This window comes from Drosophila nasuta, chromosome X, assembly GCF_023558535.2.
Source record: "Drosophila nasuta strain 15112-1781.00 chromosome X, ASM2355853v1, whole genome shotgun sequence".
Lineage (NCBI taxonomy): Eukaryota > Metazoa > Arthropoda > Insecta > Diptera > Drosophilidae > Drosophila > Drosophila nasuta.
This window is the reverse complement of record NC_083459.1, coordinates 5651880-5669615: the sequence shown is the minus strand read 5'-3', so window position 1 is coordinate 5669615 and position 17736 is coordinate 5651880. Positions and strand designations below refer to the sequence as shown.

At 42.6% G+C, this 17736-nt stretch overlaps 1 protein-coding gene across 6 annotated transcripts in view; it reads right to left on the bottom strand.

Moving 5' to 3' along the window:
- Positions 1-16891, bottom strand: part of LOC132796788 (insulin-like growth factor 2 mRNA-binding protein 1) — a 32357-nt gene extending 15466 nt beyond the window's left edge. The window contains exons 1-3 of one of the 6 annotated variants that reach the window (XM_060808077.1): positions 16651-16891; positions 15332-15480; positions 5523-6670 (exon numbers count right to left, since the gene is read on the bottom strand). In XM_060808077.1, the coding sequence (XP_060664060.1) occupies positions 5523-5635 (113 nt within the window). In that variant the 5' untranslated portion in view covers positions 5636-6670; positions 15332-15480; positions 16651-16891. Of the gene's footprint in view, positions 1-5522; positions 6671-8856; positions 8887-15331; positions 15974-16650 lie in introns of those variants that run through there. The other 5 variants (XM_060808078.1, XM_060808076.1, XM_060808075.1 and 2 more) reach the window with 5 other exon arrangements.
- Positions 16892-17736: the final 845 nt, after the last annotated feature.

Genomic DNA, 17736 nt, shown 5'->3' with positions numbered 1-17736 from the left:
TCAAGAAGAGCTTTTGCTTCATTTAGAGCTTCACGACGAGCTTTTGCTTCATTTATGAACTCAAAGACAATATTCCATCTCAGTCCCTAACAAAATATTTAAAAGCGCATTAAAGCACCTCAATTTGTGCTAGAGCATCACTACATCGATGACATATCGAGAACCACAGCTTAGTGGAGCTTTTGCTGTACATTCGCAATGTGAACATTATGCATAATGCTAGTCGAACGCCCCTTCTCTCTCTTTCTCGCTTGCTTCTCGTGTTCCTTTAGTTTTTGGCCATGAGATTTTGAAATTTCAACTGAGCTGAGAGAGCACACAGCTCAGTTCGTTCCCTTTCCATCTCTTTAGCTCTATGTATCTGCCTCTCGCTCCCTCTTTGACAGCATTCTTGAAAAACTAAGCCAGCAGTAACACGAATCTCATCATCATCGTTGTGCCACAACCTCTGTGTATGTGTTTGTGTGTGTTTGTGTTTGTTGTGTGTCGTTGAATTCTTGGAAATTTCTAATGAACACAAACACAAAAAGGAGCACACAAAAATGTAGAGAACAAAAACAAAAAGAAAAAAAAAAAAAAAAAAAAAAAAAAAAAAAAACGAAACCGAAATAATGTGGATCAAACGCACGCTAAATGAGTACAAACAAGCGGAACGTGAGAAGAGAAGCCCATGAGAAGCGAGTAAGGTACACACAACTCACACACACACACACACATACAGAATGGATTTCTTAGATAGATGGTGGATGGATGAGGGCAGCGGAACGCTGCGGGGAGAGCACGCCGCTTGCATGGATACATAGAAGAGCGTTTTAGATGTAGTGTTAAGCTTTCCAGCAGGAAGCGCTTTAAGCTGATGCTTAAAGAGCAGCTTTTTAGTGGGCTCTAATTTTAAACAGCTTTTAGAGCTTAGATGGAGCTTTGGATCTAAATCACATTTATGATGATGTTAGAAATAGATTTTAGAGGAAGCTATAGATCTAAATCACCTTCAGCTTTTAGAGCTTAAATGGAGCTTTAGATCTAAATCACATTTATGATGATATTAGAAATAGATTTTAGAGGAAGCTTTAGATCCAAATAGATTTTAAGTTGTAAGCTTTGAGACGCTATCATAATTTGAATCTAATATGAAGAAACAGCTTTTAAGATAGCTTTAGAGCAACGCCACTTAAAAAAGCTGTAAACTCTTAAGGAAGTTAAGCTCGTCAGATTACAATCTATTTACAGCTTTAGGCATTCGCTGAAGCAGCTTAGGAAATGAAGAAGTCTCACGTTTTGGCGGGAATTGAAATTAGCGAGCTTAAAGCTTTAATAGTCGATCGATCGAGAGTTAGGGCAGGGCAGGGCAGTGCAAGCTTTGCTTTTGCTCTGGTTTTACCTGCTTCAGCTGCTCACCCGCCTGGCCTAGAGCCGAGGCTCTACCTGACTTTGCTCTTCACTGCTGCTGCTGCTGACGGAATTTGCATCCTGTGTTTGGAGGAAGCCCAGCAAAACCCGAAAACTCGTCGTCCTTCTGTTCTTCCGCCTGCGCCGCCAGCCACGCCCCCGCCAACGCCTGCGCCCCTCCCTCACGTGATCAAAAAAAGTTTTGCCCTTGGCGTGAGCTTCCTTTTTTTTCTGTTTTCTTTTTTTGTGTGCTTTGCTGCGATTTCATTCAAATGTCGCATTTGATTTAGCGAAATATTGTTGTTGTTGTTGTTGTTGTTGTTTTTACAATAAAAGTCTAAACGAGTTTGAAGCACGGGGGAAGAAGCTGTGTTGTGTGTCGCTCTCAATGGAGCATAGTAGAAACACTCTTCGCACAAGGTCAGCGCTGAGTACAAGGCACAGCTGCGACGACAACGATGCGTATGCGTGATGTACGCACAACAAACCCCACACACAACAAACAGCTGCCCAACTAATTTGACTGTCAATCAAACGAAGCGAGAGGAAAGGAGAGGAGAGGAGAGGAGAGGGGAGGAAAGAAAAGCAGAAAGTAGGTTGATAATCGATGGGAATCAAATAGAGGAAGGCGCTCTGTGCAAAGGATTAGAGATAAAAAGATACACACAACTAGTTGTGACTGGCAAAAAGACAAGCAGAAGGAGCAGAAGCAAGGACTTGGGTAGAGCCAGCGGCGATTAGGGCCTTAGAAACAGAGCAGCAAGAACTCTTCTCTCTCTGTCTCTCACTCTCTTGGCTGCGCGACAAATTGGGCAAAGGACACTTCAGAAGGAAGGAGCAGGAGCTTGTGTGTGATCCGAGAAGCGCGAGAGAACAGCAGCAACAAATCCTTTTGCGTATAATTAAAAAATACAAAAACGCACACGGAAATGTGAGAAACTCGTTTGTTGCGCACAGCCACAAGGAAATCGAGGGAAAACAGCTCTCTAAGTATCTAAGGCTGCCACCAGACGAAACCTGAAACACACACACACACACACACTGTGTGTAGATCACTCGCTTAGGTCGAACTCTTTTCTAAGCATCTTCCTCCCGATGCTGCCGCGGCATGTTTTCTTTGCCGGATTAAACGAATGCTACAGAAAAAGATTTCACATTTCAGATTTCAATTTGTGCCTTAGACTCGTTCCACACAGTCACAGCCTCAGCCACAGCATCAGCCACATCCTCGGCATCGTCTTCGTCTCAGGTTGTGAGATTCCTTTGGCTGCTTTGCGTTTCCTTTTTTTTTCTCTCATTTTTTTTTCTTCTAGAAATTAGTAAAGTATTTTTTGTTGTCCCCCTTGTTTTGTGCTCTCTGCTCCCCCCTCTACGCTCTGACGGCGCCGGCGTCGCGACTGCAACGTCAACGTCAACGTCGACTGCGACGCTTAGCCGTTGTTGCAACAAGCGGCTTAACACGGTTTCATAGCGCGTTTCCTCTTCTACCTCACAAAGTTTGCTTGCTACCTGAGCCAAAGCTCAACATGTTTGTTTGTTGGGGCAGCACAAAAGCTCATTGGTGAACTTTGAAAGCTGCTTGCGAAACTGAAAAGATCAATTCAGTGATATTGCGAAGCACTGAGACTTAAATCCTTAGAACTAATATAAAATAACTTTAGTTCGTTCTACTCAATAAACAAGAACTTTAGAGAACTTTAGTTATACTTCCTAAGCAGGAGAATTGAATCAAATAGGGGGAATATACATAGATAAAAAGATATATAAACAAAAGACTTCAATCATAAATCCCTAACAAAGTACAACTTTAGTTTTAATCCCTAAGCAGGAGATTCAACTCGAATTAAGTAGAAGAAGAACTAGAATTAGAGATAAACAGATACATAAATAGAAGACTTCAATGTTATATACCTAACATAGGATAACTTTAGTTTTACTCCCTAAGCAGTAGACTCGACTCGACTCGACTTATATAAGATAATGAATAAGTGATAGAACCTTACTAATTCAAAGCGAATCTTACTGATATAAGAGGTCCGAAGTTTTTTACTACTCTCTAAGCAATAAGACTCAAATCCATATACCTTAAGTCAGCTATAAAACCCTACTAATCAAGGAGGATTTCAGATTGATTCGCTCTTAAAGTATTAGACTTAAATCCTAACCATTACTAACCTTACTTTAGATGCATCTACTCCTTACGGTTGGGACTCAAATCCTTATTCCTTAAATTAGATATAGTTTCATACTAATGTTGGATTGTTATACTCTCAAAGCATCAGACTTAAAGTCCTATGTAGCTTAGGTCTAGAACGGTATTTGAATCCTTAGAACTTTACTAATATAGAGAGGAGAGCCTCAGCTAACTGGGAGGGCCTTAACTAGCTAGGAGGGTCTTAGCTAACTAGGAGAGCTTTAGTTAGGTTTACCCACTCCCTTAACATGAGTTTTAGAAGCTATAGAAACTTTTGGCCAAAGCCATAACTGCGATTTCCTTTCAGAGTTGTTGGGCAACAGTGACATGATACGATCTCGCGTCTCTCATCTTCTAAAGAGGCAGCAGGCTGGCAACTAGGGCTAGGGACTGAGTCCTGAGTCACACGCAGTGTTGTGTTGCGTGCGGCAGCCAAGTATATCAATTTTGTTGGGGTTGCGCCTACCCAAGCAGGCCAACCCTCCTCTGGCAATGCCAAGGAAAAGGCGCTCACTAGGTAGGAACTCGAGAGGCACAGGTAAGGCTGGTTGCAGTTCTATTTTTTTCCTCTTTTTCTTTGGTAGTAGTAGCTGGTAGTTTGCTAGCTGTGACAATGATAATAACTTGGCCCCCTTCTCTCTAAATTTGTTGGCTGTGATCTCAGTGTTTACTTACACCACTTGAGCTTAACTCGAGCGGCGAGTTGATGAGGGTCATGAAAGAATGTCGTCAGTGAGTTGGGTTAACGCTTTTCTAGCTAGCAGCTCCTCAGGTCTCTGAAAGCGTTTTTTTTTTGGTTTCTTCCTTTTGAAAACCAACGGCAGCTTCTGCTGTGATATGCCCAATTTATCACAGGAAATTAGCTGCTATTTAGCAGCGTTGTAGGTTTGCCAAAAATACAAAAAAAAAATAAAGAAAAAGAATGAAAAAAAAGGGTTTCGGGTGGAATAGGGTTGCGGGAGATAGATATACATCCATCTCCCATCTCCTCTGAAGTCTCTGAAGGAGAGGCGAGGTGAGGCGGGTGTGCGAGGAGGCAAGCTTCTTGTTATTTGGCGTGATAATTTGTGCAATTGTGGATTGCAGATACACAACCCAACCCTACTACTACACTATACCGATCGAACCCCCTTCTTCTCTGTTCTATTCTGTTCGGTTCGGTTTTTTTTCTTGCTTCTTTTCTTTTTGTGGGATGAAAAAGGGTCGATAAGGAGACCGCGTGAGCTTAGTTTTTCTGATCTCGTTTAGGCGAAGGTTAGGCTGAAAACTAGCATTGTCAGCACGTGAATAGGGCGTATCGAAAATGCTAAAATGCTATAGCGCCATTTTGAAAGATTTCGTCTCAGGCAATTCAACTAATTGACCACCTTGGGGGCGGCCACAACATGATTTGCCAGTTCAAGTTTTGAACTCTCGTTCTACATGAGAATACAATTAGTTAAAGCTAGACTAGGCGTTGTACAACAACCTTCAATTAATCAACAATTAATCAGGTTTAACAAATAATGCGCATATAAATCGAGTAAAGCATATTTGCAGGGACAATTTCTAGGAATCTCTCTTGAATTTGTTTTGGGGGACACTTCAGAATAAATGCTACAAAGCACTAACAACAACTACAGCAACTACATTAAAGGGGGGTTGAGTCTGGGAGGGTGGAAAAAAAAGAGGCGCTACGAGAGTAAACTACATTTATATCGAGATAGGAGGAGACGACACATTTTATGCATGGAAATAATGATGAATCGAGCTAATTACAAAGGGGAAATTTTTTGTTTTTGGTTTTTTGGGTTGCGTTTCTTTTCTCGATATTATGATGTAAGTTGTTTCATTTTTCTTTGTATGTCTGAGAGGATAATACTATATACATCGTATGTATATAGGTATATATGCATATGAGGATAAAGATCAATTAAAGGGAAAGTTGGTTGATAAATACCTTGAGGTGCCAGCACCTTCCAATTGCTGCCGGTCTAATGGCGGATCGAAGATTTGCTCGCGATCCTCTTTTGATAATTCCAAATCGGCGAATTGATCCAGTTCGGAAGCCATCTTTCGAAATATAACTGTACCTTCTTCTTCTGCTTGTTGTATTAGCTTTTGTAGCTTTTGTGCTTTTCCTTGTGAGCTTTTAGCTTGTGTGTGTCTTCTTTGCTGTTGCTGTTGCTTTTGTTGTGGCGCGTATTTTAAAACTTTTTCGATCAACTTTTTGTTTGCTTGCAATTTTGGCTTTGTTTCACTTTCGTCTTTTGCTTGTTGTTGTTGTTGTTGTTACTTTGAGAGGGGGCAGGGGGAGCACAATTTGTAGATATATATATATATATGTATATATATAAATTTAACTTTTCTTTACGGTAAGTTCGTGCAAAAAAAATAGATGCTTTCTTCTATATATATATATCATATATATCGTGTATTTATCAATAATAACAATTTCGCTTGCGGTCTTTTTTCTTCTTTTTCTTTTTCTTTGCTACTCTCTTCTACTTCGTTAACTTTCAACAAATTTGAAATTGAATTGGAAATGGAAATCGAATCAAAACACTTTTGGGCGACACACACACTTTAGAATTTTGAGCGAGGTTTTTTTTTCCGCAGATTTTCCTGTCGTTGTTGTTGTTGTTGATGATATTTTCGGGGCGTGGAATGTTTAAAAAAAAATTGAATTTTTTGTTACAGGACGTTGTTTGATGTGCTTTTCTATTTTCGATACTTTTTTCATTCGCTCAATTTGCGCTTTGAGTCATGTCCTTTCACCTTTCACGTTTTCGCGTCGTTACCGAGAAAATATCGTATGAAATGTAAAACCAAAAAAAAAAAACGAATTTTGTGCAATTGATGAATTGATTATTGTTGATGTTGTTGTTGTTGTTGAATTTGTTGCATTGCTTTGTTGGTTTTTCTTTTTCTTTTATTTTCGTGGTGTTGGGTGTTGATTATTTTTTGTTGCCCGCGCGCGCGTTTTCAAAAACGTTTTTTCCGTTGAATTTCGAGAGAAAAAAAATGAGTTGTTGCTGTGTGGCACGATGCGATGCGAAATGAAAAATGCGGTAAATGTGTCAAATTTGGCCCAAAAAGGATGAAAACCTGCAAAACACAAGAAGAAAAAATACATATGAGCAGGCGTTTTCAATGTTTGCTAAAGAGAGATAGAAAGAGTTAAACGCACACACACACACACACAAACACACAGTCAAGTATGTAAAGTATGGGAGCATCCCATTGGGACCACCCCAAACACATTGTTAGGCGCCATTTGCAGTCGGCGTCAGCAGCAACAGCTGTTGCTGCAGCGATCGCCGGCCGGCGACATGTTGCTAAGCAAAACATACAAGCGACAACAACAGCAAAAGCAAAAGAAAATAAGCTCTCTTCGTTTTGTTGTTGAGTGGGCGCGCGCACGCTGCTTTGGCATTAGAAGAGATTAATAATGCGTAGCGAGTGTGAAGAGAGAGAGAGAGAGCGCGGACAGTGGGCTCCAACAACTCAAGAGAGTGGGAGAGCGCATGCTTTGTTCTTGTTGTTGCTGTTGCTGCTGCTGCTGCGCTGCTGCCATCGTCGTCGTCATGTTGACTTTGATCTTGGCCTGTGCGTTCGTCTGTGTGTGTGTGTGCGTTGGTGTTGCTTTTTCGGCAATTGTTTTTGTTGTTGTTGTTTTTTTGTTTGCGGTGTGGTGAATAAAGTAGGCGAAAAAAGGCACACACAATACAAAAAAAAAAAAAACTATATAGTATATTCATTTCGCAAAAGCGGCCCAAAAATGGAGAAAATTCTCAATGCTGCCAACTTGTTGTAGTTGTTGTTGCTCTCTTGTTGCTTGATAATTTATTATTTTTGTTTGTTGTTAAGCATATGTTTCGCTCTTTAGCATTGTCTTCTGTATGCTGATGCGTATGTGTGCGTGTAAACGTGCGTTTGTGTGTGTGTTTGCAGTTGTTGTCGCTGCTTATGCTTTTTTTGTGTGTTGTGTTGTGTTGTTGTAAATTCGGTGCGCAGATGATGTCAGAGTGCCTTTTAAATTTTTGTTTTTGCGCGCGTGTGTTGTTTTTGTTATTGTCTTTGTTTTTTGCGTGCGTTTTTGCTAACTTTGCTGCTGCTTTCAATTGTTAATTATGTAAAACAAGAAAATGTTCAATGTTGCAACCATGAATGATGTCTTGCACAAAGAAAATGCTGCACACACACACATACACATAAAGTTGCGGGGCGGCAAACACGCACACGCACACACGCACACAAGTCAAGAAAATATGCCACGAAAAAAAAGAGATGACAAAAAAAAACACAGCGGCGACGACATTCAAAAAGCAAAAGCTGTTGTGCCAATTCACCCCCCTCCCCTTGCCGACCCTTGCACGCTTTCGCTCTCTCTTCACTCCACCCACCAACGCTCCACCCCCCTCCACCGATCACTCACTAGAGCAGCGCAACACAGCGACAACTAGTCACAAACTGCGCTGTTTTTGTTCTTGTTGTAGTTTTGTAGCTGTTATTGTTGTTGTTGCTGTTGCTAATTATTTGACGACGTCGATTAAACGCAATACGAACAAAAACAACAACAACAAGTTGCTCCTCCTTTCATTCAGTTCAGTTCATTTCGTTTTTCTACATTTGAATTATACATTTTTGGCAATTGTAAAAACATCGCAGCTACCGTACGTACAATGCATGTGTGTGTGTCTATGTGTGTGCGTGCGTTTGTATGAGTGTGTTTGTGTGTGTGTTATTGGCTTTGAATGATTTCGCTTGTCTATTTTATGTTCGGTTTTGTGGGGGATTTCATTTGATTTTTTCCTTTTCTTTTGCTTGTATTTTTTTTTTTTTTTTGTTGGCGCGCTCTTTTTGCTTTTGTATTCTTTGCTTTTCGTTCGATGATTTCTTTGCTTACGTTTTTTTTTCTTAGTTTTTTTTTTTTGGGAACGAACGAACGTATGAAGAAAGAAGTAATAACAACAGATCAAGATCACTTTTGTGGTGCTTTGTTTTTGGCAGAGAAAAAAACGAAAAAAAAAATAACAAAACTATTTACGAACAAACACAACAAGAGAGTCGAAATAAACAAGAGCAACAACAAACAGTTGAAGAAACGAGACGAGACGACGAAGACGACGGGACACGTTTTTGTTATTTGTTTTTAGTGCATATATTGAACTTTTCGTTTGAGTTGTATTTTTTGTGTGTTTTGTGCTTTTTGCCGAAAATCTTTTGCCAATAATAAAAATTTGCTTTTATTTTTATGATTGCTTTTTTTTTTTTTTTGTGTGTGTGGCGACCTTCTTGCTGCTGCGGCGTTCCAAATACAAATGACGGAACCAAATTGTGTTTCCAAATACAAAAATGAACGAAGTGCATGAGGTATTCTCGCGACGTTGGCAGCGACAGAGCGTCAAAGGCTGGCAGCGTCAGCGGCAGCGCAGAGCAGAGACGAGCATGTGATGGCCAGAGAGGGAGAGAGACAGAGAGAGTGAAAGAGAGAGCGAGAGCGAAGCGGAGTGCGTAACATTTATCACTTAACAGTTCCACTCAACGTACGTTTTTTTTTTCATCCATTTTTCGGGGGCCGCCAACGCTCTGCTCGTTTGCCTTAGCCGAAATTCCTATACACACAAACGCAAACGCAAGCACAAGCACACACACACACACGCGCACGACAGGCAGCGACAGCAGCAGCAGAAGCAGCGGCAGAGGCAGCGACAGCATGGAGCGCGACCGCAGCTAAAAGCGAAAGACAAGCACAATACAAAAGCAATGTGCGATGTTTTCATGTATTGCCCCTCTCTGTCTCGCTCTCACGATACGTTAGTGTACGTCTGTGTGTGTGTGTGTGTCTTTTGCCGAAAATTTTTAATGAGTGTGAGTGGAATAAGAAATGAGCGCCGCCAAAATATAAAAAAAAAACAAGCACACACATAACGAGTGACTTCTTAAGATTTCAATTGAGCGCAGCGCAAAAGCTTTGGCTTTATATGTATGTATTTGCGCTCTTTGCTGATAAAAGCAACGATTACACTCAACTACATTTTGGCAATACGTGTTGGTGTTGGTATTGTTGTTGTTCTTGTGCTAAGATCGCGCAGTTTAGTGTTTAGCTCAAAACTCGAAAGCGACTCAAATGAGTTGAGCGAGAGTGAGCGAAAGAGAAACAACGAAGGGGCGCAGTTTGGCAAATGGCAAGGGGAGCTTTGGCTACACTCAAAGGCCGACTTGTGTGTGTGTGTGTGTGAGTTTGAGAGCAGATGCCAGGATAATGCCGCAGTCGCTGTTGCTGTTGTTGCTCAGCGTCGCAGTCGCTGTCGACGCTGGCGTTGCCAAAAAATTGAAAGCGACTGCGACGACGACGACGACGGCGGCGCTTAAGCGTTAAAAGGAAGAAGGAAGCAGCACAAAGGAAGTGAACTGCGGAGCTTGCCGTGGGCTTTGAGCGAAGGCAAACAGAAGCGAAACTCACACACACACACACACACACACATACACACATGTTTGGAGATACTCCACATACAAGCATAACTATATAAGAACCTAAAAAACAAACACATACGAAAATACATTGTAGTTTAGTTACCTAAGTACACATGGGCCGCATTTGACTAGCAGATACCCTATAAACATTTCCAAACAGCACAATTAAACAGCTAACAATGAGTTATTATAAAAAAAAGACAAACTTGAAGGCGCCAAATTTTAAAGCTTTTTAAGCAAAATAATGAATTTACTTCTATGTATGCAGTTATCACTGGATGAAATGATTATGAATATATTAAAAAAGCTTTTTTGAAGTGTTGCTAAGGCAAATATTTGCAATAAATGTATTAATAACGAATATTCAGGCTCATCCTTACAAGTGAATAAGAAATTCAGTTGCTATAAATGAAGCGTATAAAGAATAAGAATCTGTTTAATCTATTTTCAAATATAACTTCATTTCAGATTCTTCAAATTGCATAACAAAGGAAGATAACTACTAAAGTAGAGTGTGAAATTTAAGCTTTTGATTTCTAGCTTCGAAATCTGTGTAAATATTTAACTATAAATTGACCAGTTTCAAAGATTTAACATTTTTTAGCATTCATATAAAAGAAAGCGTTGGTTGAAATGGTTTCTAGGTGAAAAAAAATCAATAAGTTGCTAGATTTGAATTCAATGCAATTTTGCAGCATTTGAAGCTGTCAACTCGACGTAACCTCAATAAAGGCGACACCTAACCTATAAAAAAAAAAACGCGAAGCACGTGTGTGTATTTAATTTGATTGTTGCCGTTGATGAAGTGCAATAGCGTCCTGTGGCTTAGCCATATGCTGCAAGTTCGTGTTCGTGTTCGTGGCAAAAAACAAGCTAGACAAGCAAAGCAAGCCATCAATATGTCAAAGCGAAGCTCTAATTGCATGCCAAAGCGAGTGGGAGTGGTGAGGGGAAGGGGGAGGGGAAGACAGCTGTCAGCTTTTGCGGTGAGAATCAAAACAACACTTGAAGAGCGCGTGCGAAATGCACGAAAGAAGAAGAATAAAAGGCACACTTGTTGCGCTCACTGCAACTGCAATCGCTTGCTGTCTCGCTCGCACTCGCTGGCCCAGGTGGCCAAGGCATGCGAAGGGGACAACAAAGAAAGGCGAGTGAGAGAGCAACGCACGCGTCGCAATCAAAACAAAATCAGATTGGCCAGGGGAGAGCGGGGTAACTGCAAGGGTTGCTGTTCTTGTTGTTGTTGTTGTTAGTACGATTGCAATTGCAGTTGTTGAAGGTGACATTAATTGACGTTTAATGACGTCAACAGACGAGTGGCGAGACGAGGCGAGGCGAAGCAAGACATGGCGAAGGGTGGTTGCGACTCTGCGATTGCAAGTGCGAGCGAGAGCGAGAGAGTGCGAAGCTTTTGGACAAGCCAATTAAAGTGGAAAAGCTTTGCATGCCTTTTTATTGCGCCACACACAAAAAGTGCATCCTTTTTGTGCTTCTCGTTGTTGTTGTTGCTGCTGTATCAAAATAGGGCACGCATCCGGCCGCAAGGGGGTGAAAGGTTAAAGTCACAGTCACACACTGCCACATGGGGTTGCAACATGCTGCAAGCAAGCAATCAAGCAGTGCGTGCAACGCTGCTGCAGCAGCCAAAGTGGCAGGGTCAAGGGGTTAGAGGTCATCACAACAACACTGGAGGGTGCTTTGTGGGCGTGCAACACTTTTCAATTTGCATGCCAATGAGCGTTGAGTTCACAGCGAGAGCGCCCCTTCGCTTCTCTCTCTTCTCGCTTGTTGCACCAACTGCAGCCCAAAAAGGGTTAGTACTAAGTCTGTATGTGTGTGTGTCTGTGTTAGTGTGGTAGCACAACAAGTGCAACACAAAAATGGCGCGCGCAGCAACAGCAACTGCAACGACAACAGCAACCCTGCAAAGTATGCAATAAAACGCACACACAACCTGACCCCACTCTCACTCCCACTCCCGCCTAGCCACACAAAACACAACAACTGCGTTTGTCCGAGTGAGAGCGAGCGAGAGTGCACAAGAGAGCCGACAATAGGCCTTTGCCGTTTCAATTGGATGCTTGCAAATGCAAATGTATGTGTGTGTGTGTGTGTGGCTGAGCAGTGCAATGCAAAGTGCACTGAGAGCGGTAGGCAAAATGGCGACGGCGACGGTGACGGCGACAACAAAACAGCAGCAATTAGCATAGATACAGATCAGTGTGGTGAAAGCACAAGGGGGGTGAGGGGATTGTCTTGATATGTAGCAATAAACAGGTGATGCTAAGGCTGATGCAACATTAAGTTAGCTGCTGGCCATTTAAGAGAGTGACAATTTGAACAGCCTTTTGCTGGCTGCGGATTGGAAAATGGCAGCGTCGACACTAATGAATGCTTCTACGATAAAGCGACAACTGTTGGAAGATGTCAATCAGATCAACAGGCGAGCCGTAAAGTAAGTAATTGAGGCGTGCAAGTGGCGCCATCTAGCAACAGAAGTAAAGCACAGGTTGGCGCAATCTAATGGCAGCATAGCAAAAAAGAACATAAGCACAAGATAAAAGCTTAGCACAATAGATCTGACGACCTTTCAAAAGAGCATTAGCAAAAGAGAGGCTTGTCGGCATATGTAAGTATGTGTGGGGGTGTGAAGTGCAGTCTGCACTATTATTGAGAAAGAGAGCAGCTGTCAAGATGGCGCCAGCAGCAGAAGTAAAGCACAGCTTAGAGCAATAGATAGGAGAGCATTACCATAAAAAAAGAGAGGCTTGCTGAAATAAGTGCGTGTGGAGTGTGAAGTGCAGTCTGCACTATTATTCAGAAAGAGAGCAGCTGTCAAGATAGCGCCAGCAGCTGAAGTAAAGCACAGCTTGGTGCAATCTGATGGCAGCATAGTAAAATCAAACATAAGCACAAGACAAAAGCTTAGCACAATAGATCTGACGGCCTTTGAAAAGAGCATTAGCAAAAGAGGGTGAGCGTGACAGTGTGAAGTGCTGTCTAGCACTAAGTCTAAATGCACACAATTGTGGCGCTGAGAGCGGATGGCAAGATGGCGCCAGCAGCAGAAGTAAAGCACAGCTTAGAACAATAGATTAGAGAGCATTACCATAAAGGAAAGAGAGGCTTGCTGGAATAAGTGCGTGTGGGGGTGTAAAGTGCAGTCTGCACTATTATTGAGAAAGAGAGCAGCTGCCAAGATGGCGGCAGCTGCAGCAGCACTAGTAAAATAGGCAAGCAAAGCTTCAAAGCAATAGATCAGCAGACAGTTAGTGCGCGAGTGAGCGAGAGCGAGAGCGGAGTGAATTGCGTGCGTTGTGTGAATTATTGAAAACGTTGTCGCGCCGCGAGTTATGTGTGTGAGAAGCAGCAACAAACAAACAATTAAAGACAACAAAATGGCAAAAAAAAAGAAGACGCTTGTTTCAAGCAGATGCCGATTAAACCCGTGTGTGTCTATTGTGCGTGTGTGTGGCGTGTGAATAAAAGGGGACACAAGCCGCCAGCAGGACGAGAATGAGAACGAGGAGGAAGAGGAAGGGGCCAAAGGCCGGGAAGCAGAAACAGGACCAGTTGGCAACCCGCCACAAAGCTGGCAGCAAAGCAGCGACGACGGCAGCAGAAAACAGGACATTAAACAATTGAAAACGAAATGGCATGAAGAAAGCAAACAGCAAACGGCAAAGACGAAGCACACACACACTCACACATATGTTCAGGCGCAGATACACAGACAGCACACACACACATACGCGAGGCAGACAAGTAATTCAATAAGCGCAAACGGGCCACAGCCAAGGCGAACAGGAGATGGAGATGTGGAAGAGGGAAGGGGAAGGGGAAGCTGATAGAACTAGTATGTACCATATTATATAATTTAACTGTGCGAGCGAGAGGCAAAGAGAACGCGCGCCGCAGACACAGCGAGTGAGAGGGAGAGGGAAAGAGAGAGAGGATGGCTCTAAGCTTATTACGGGAGCATGCAAAGGACGCGGAACGAACGCGTCGCGCTCAAGGACAACGAGCGTTTCCAAAAAAGTTTTCGTATTTAATTTTTTCTGTTTTTTTTTTTCTACTTATTGTTGTTGTTGTTGTTGCGGTACAGTTACGCTGCCAGCTGCAACTTTGGCTAAGCTTTTTTCTGCTTCTTGGTTTTTTTTCGCCACTGATCTCATTAGTTCAGCTATGGGGGGGAGGAGGGAAAGGGGGCAGCGAGGGAGCCGAAGTGTGTCTGCAGTCAGCTCATTTCCGCGTCTGTGGAATGCGTTGCCCCAAGCGCAACGTAATCTAATTTTACGCTCCCTCACTCTTGCTCTCTCTCTCTCTCTCTTTCTCACTTGTCCTATCACTCACTCTCTCTCTCGCACTTGCACTCGCACTTACTCTCACTTTTCTTGGCGTCTTCCACAGATTTTGCGGCTGTTGAACTTTCGAATTGATTTGAAAACATTTTGCGCGCTTTTCGTTGCGCCCCCTGCGATGCCCCCCGACGAAGCTGAGGTGGCGAGGAGCGAAGAGAGCGTGCCACACTCTTGAGAATGCATTAAATTTAGCCATGCCACAGACAGAAACACAGACACAGCACTAATGTGGATTACACAGACGATATTTCTTTGCAGCTTCTTTCATTCATGCCACACGTTAGCTGCCCCAGCCCCTGCCCCTGCCCCCTCCTCTACCCCCACCCATTTGCCCCGTCGACATTTAAAATAGACGCCATTCCCGCCGATTCGAAAATAGGCAATGCTGCAACACAATGTTGCAAGCACTGTGGCATGTGGCATGTGGCAGTGAGACTGAGACTATAAGCTTGAATAACATTGCAAGTTCCATTTTGGACTTTTCAAGTCTGAAGTAGACTGTTTGATACCCGGTATCGTTAGCTTAAGAGAGGGTATGTTCATTTGGTGGCCAAAAGAGGGGAAATCTCAAGTCCAACTCTGATAAATAGCTTATCAAGCATGAGAGCAGAGTTCTGAGGGGAAATGTAATGCCAGAGGCAATAAAAAGCACATAGGCAATTTATTTGAATGCAGATGAAAACCATGACATCAATTGGATACAGAGAAAAACGCAAACTATGCGAAAATGAGCTTTATACTTATCAAGTATAGAAAGCTCTGCATAACTAAAAAGACTGATCAATCAATAGCAAAGAATCCCAATCGAAAGAAACCCTTTATAATGCTAAAAGTTGTTCATTAATCACTTAATCAAACGATTGATTGCAAAAGTTTGCCACTTCTAACTGAACTGTAATTGCCTATGAAGCGTGTTACATATACTTACAGATTCGTTGCAAGTTGAGTGATTGACTGCAGATGATTGATGGCGAATGGATTTGTCTATTTGCGTTCAATAATTGCAGACTCCAGTTGGATCCCAGATGAGCTTATCGATGTCAGTGTCGGTGTCGGTGATGTGATTGAAGATCTGTGCTGAAAATGATTGAGCGATGAGTTGTTGATTGATGCCAGCAGCTCACGCTCCCACTTTCACGCGCTCTCTCTCTCTCTCCCCTCCCTCACGCTCTTTTTTGTTCAGTCTCTCTTTCTTTCTATGTCTCTCTCTCTGTCTCTGTCTCATTCAGTTTGAAGATGTGTCTCTGGCTTGATTGATGCGTTTGATTGATCGGGACACTATAGATTTTTTGCATCGGTTGCTTGCGGCTTGATCGAAATTCGTATGTCGGCTATAGAGTTCATCGAGTGCATGTGAATTGGGGAATTTAAATGAAGTGCCAAAAGGAAAACGAAAATTATAAATAAGGGAAAATAATTGGAAATGGTATTTGAAATAGTTTTGTGGAAAACGACAAAAAAATGTATGTATGTGAGAGTTTTGTGCTGAGAATTGCTCGGACTTTGTTGTGTGTGTTTTTTTTTTTCAAATACGTTTTTGGATTTTTATGTTGGCAAGAAATTTTTTTTGTTTTGTTTGTTTGTTGTGGTTGTTGTTGTGGTAGAAACAATTGAAACTGACAATCGGACGACTAAAAATCCGAAACGAGCAAAACCAACAAAAAAAAGGCCGTCCAGTGTTGTAAAGTGTCGTTGAACATCGAGAAGCGGAGCAAAGCAGGCGCCTTTAATTTGATTGATTTTCGAGGCGCCAAACACAAACGCCGAAAAAAGGGGGAAGAAAACATGAAAAATGAGGAGGAAAACTGTTTGGGAAATTCGTTTTCATTTCGATTTTTTTTTTTTGTGGCGAACTTATCGATTTTCTTCTTTTGGTTTTTTGCGTAGGTGACAAAAAAAAGAAAACACAGACGAAGAGGAGTCAGCAGCAGAGAGCGATAGAGAGAGAGAGAGAGCGGGCACAGTGCGTGAGAGCGGGCGAGCGAGTGGGAGAGAGAAGGAGAGAGTGAGCGAGCGATGCTGGGCTGTGGGCGAGAGCGAGACAGCAGGCAGCTGCGTGTTGTGCGTAAGGCGGCGGCGTCGCTGCCAGCGTCGACGCCAGCAGCGACAGCGGACAAACAGAGGAAGAAGGAGAAAAGAGTGAGGGAGAAGTGTAGCAAGAGCGATAGAGAGAGAGAGGGAGAGAGCGGAGAAGGTGAGGCGCAAAGGAAACTGGAAAATATTTGGAATTTTCGCTGTTTTGCTTACAATTTTAGAAATACATGTATCCAAAGTGTGCGTTGCGCGTTATCGCTGTTATCGGCGTTATCGGTCGCTGTTATCGGTTTGCTATTCCTTGCTTTTCTTTCTTTCTTTTTTTTTGCACTGTATGTATCGATGTGTGTTTGTTTTTGCTTTTCTTTTCTTTTCGTTTCCCACCAGACACAATAAAAAACAACAAAATTGCACCGAGTCGCGAGTTCGGTAGCTTTTTTTTTTATTTCGTATTTTCCTTTGCGCGTTTGCTTTGGCTTTTCTTTTGCTTTTGCTTCGGGTTTTCCTTCTATTCTTTTTCCTTTTTTTTTTGTATTTTTTGTTGGTTCTGAATACGGATGCGAGAGCTGAACTGAGAGACGAACGAACGAACGAACGCGCAGCACGGCGACGAGTAAACTGGCAACGGCGGCGGACGCTGAAAACGTTTCAATGAAAATTTCTGTGGAAAATCCACACGCAGCCGGCGGTTGTTGGCGTCGACGCCGACGCCGACGTCGGCAGAGACGCCTTTGCCTTTTTCCTATCCACAAAAGCAGTGAAAGTAATAGTTTTGTTCTTCTTCTTCTACTTCTTCTTGTTGTTGTTTTTGCGGCGGCGTCAAACCAAAATGGCTGACGCGCGTTTGCATGTGTGTCTGCGCGTGTGTGTGTGTGTGTGTGTGTGTGTGTGTGAGTACGGCGTCTATCCGGCAATTTATCCGCCGTTGTGTCGCGCAATCGAAGTTCAAGTCGAAGAGCAGCCGTTGTTCTGCTTCTGCTCTTCTGCTTCTTCCACTTCTTCCTAGTCTCTCTCTCTCTTTCCCTATTCCTATTCCTATTTCTATTCCTATTCCTATTCCACTCCCACTCGAAACTCCCGCTACTTCTGCTCACTGCACTGCTTCTGCTTCTGCTTCTGCTTCGGCTTCTGTTTCTGCTTTTTCTAACTGTTCTCGCTTAGGCACACGCACAGTGCCCGCCAACTGTTTTCGCATACCCAACACTCTAATGAAATATGTTATCTTCTGAATTTCCTTAACTCCACATTCGAAATACATTCTTCTCTTTATTTGAAATATACAATATTTTATTATCGTTT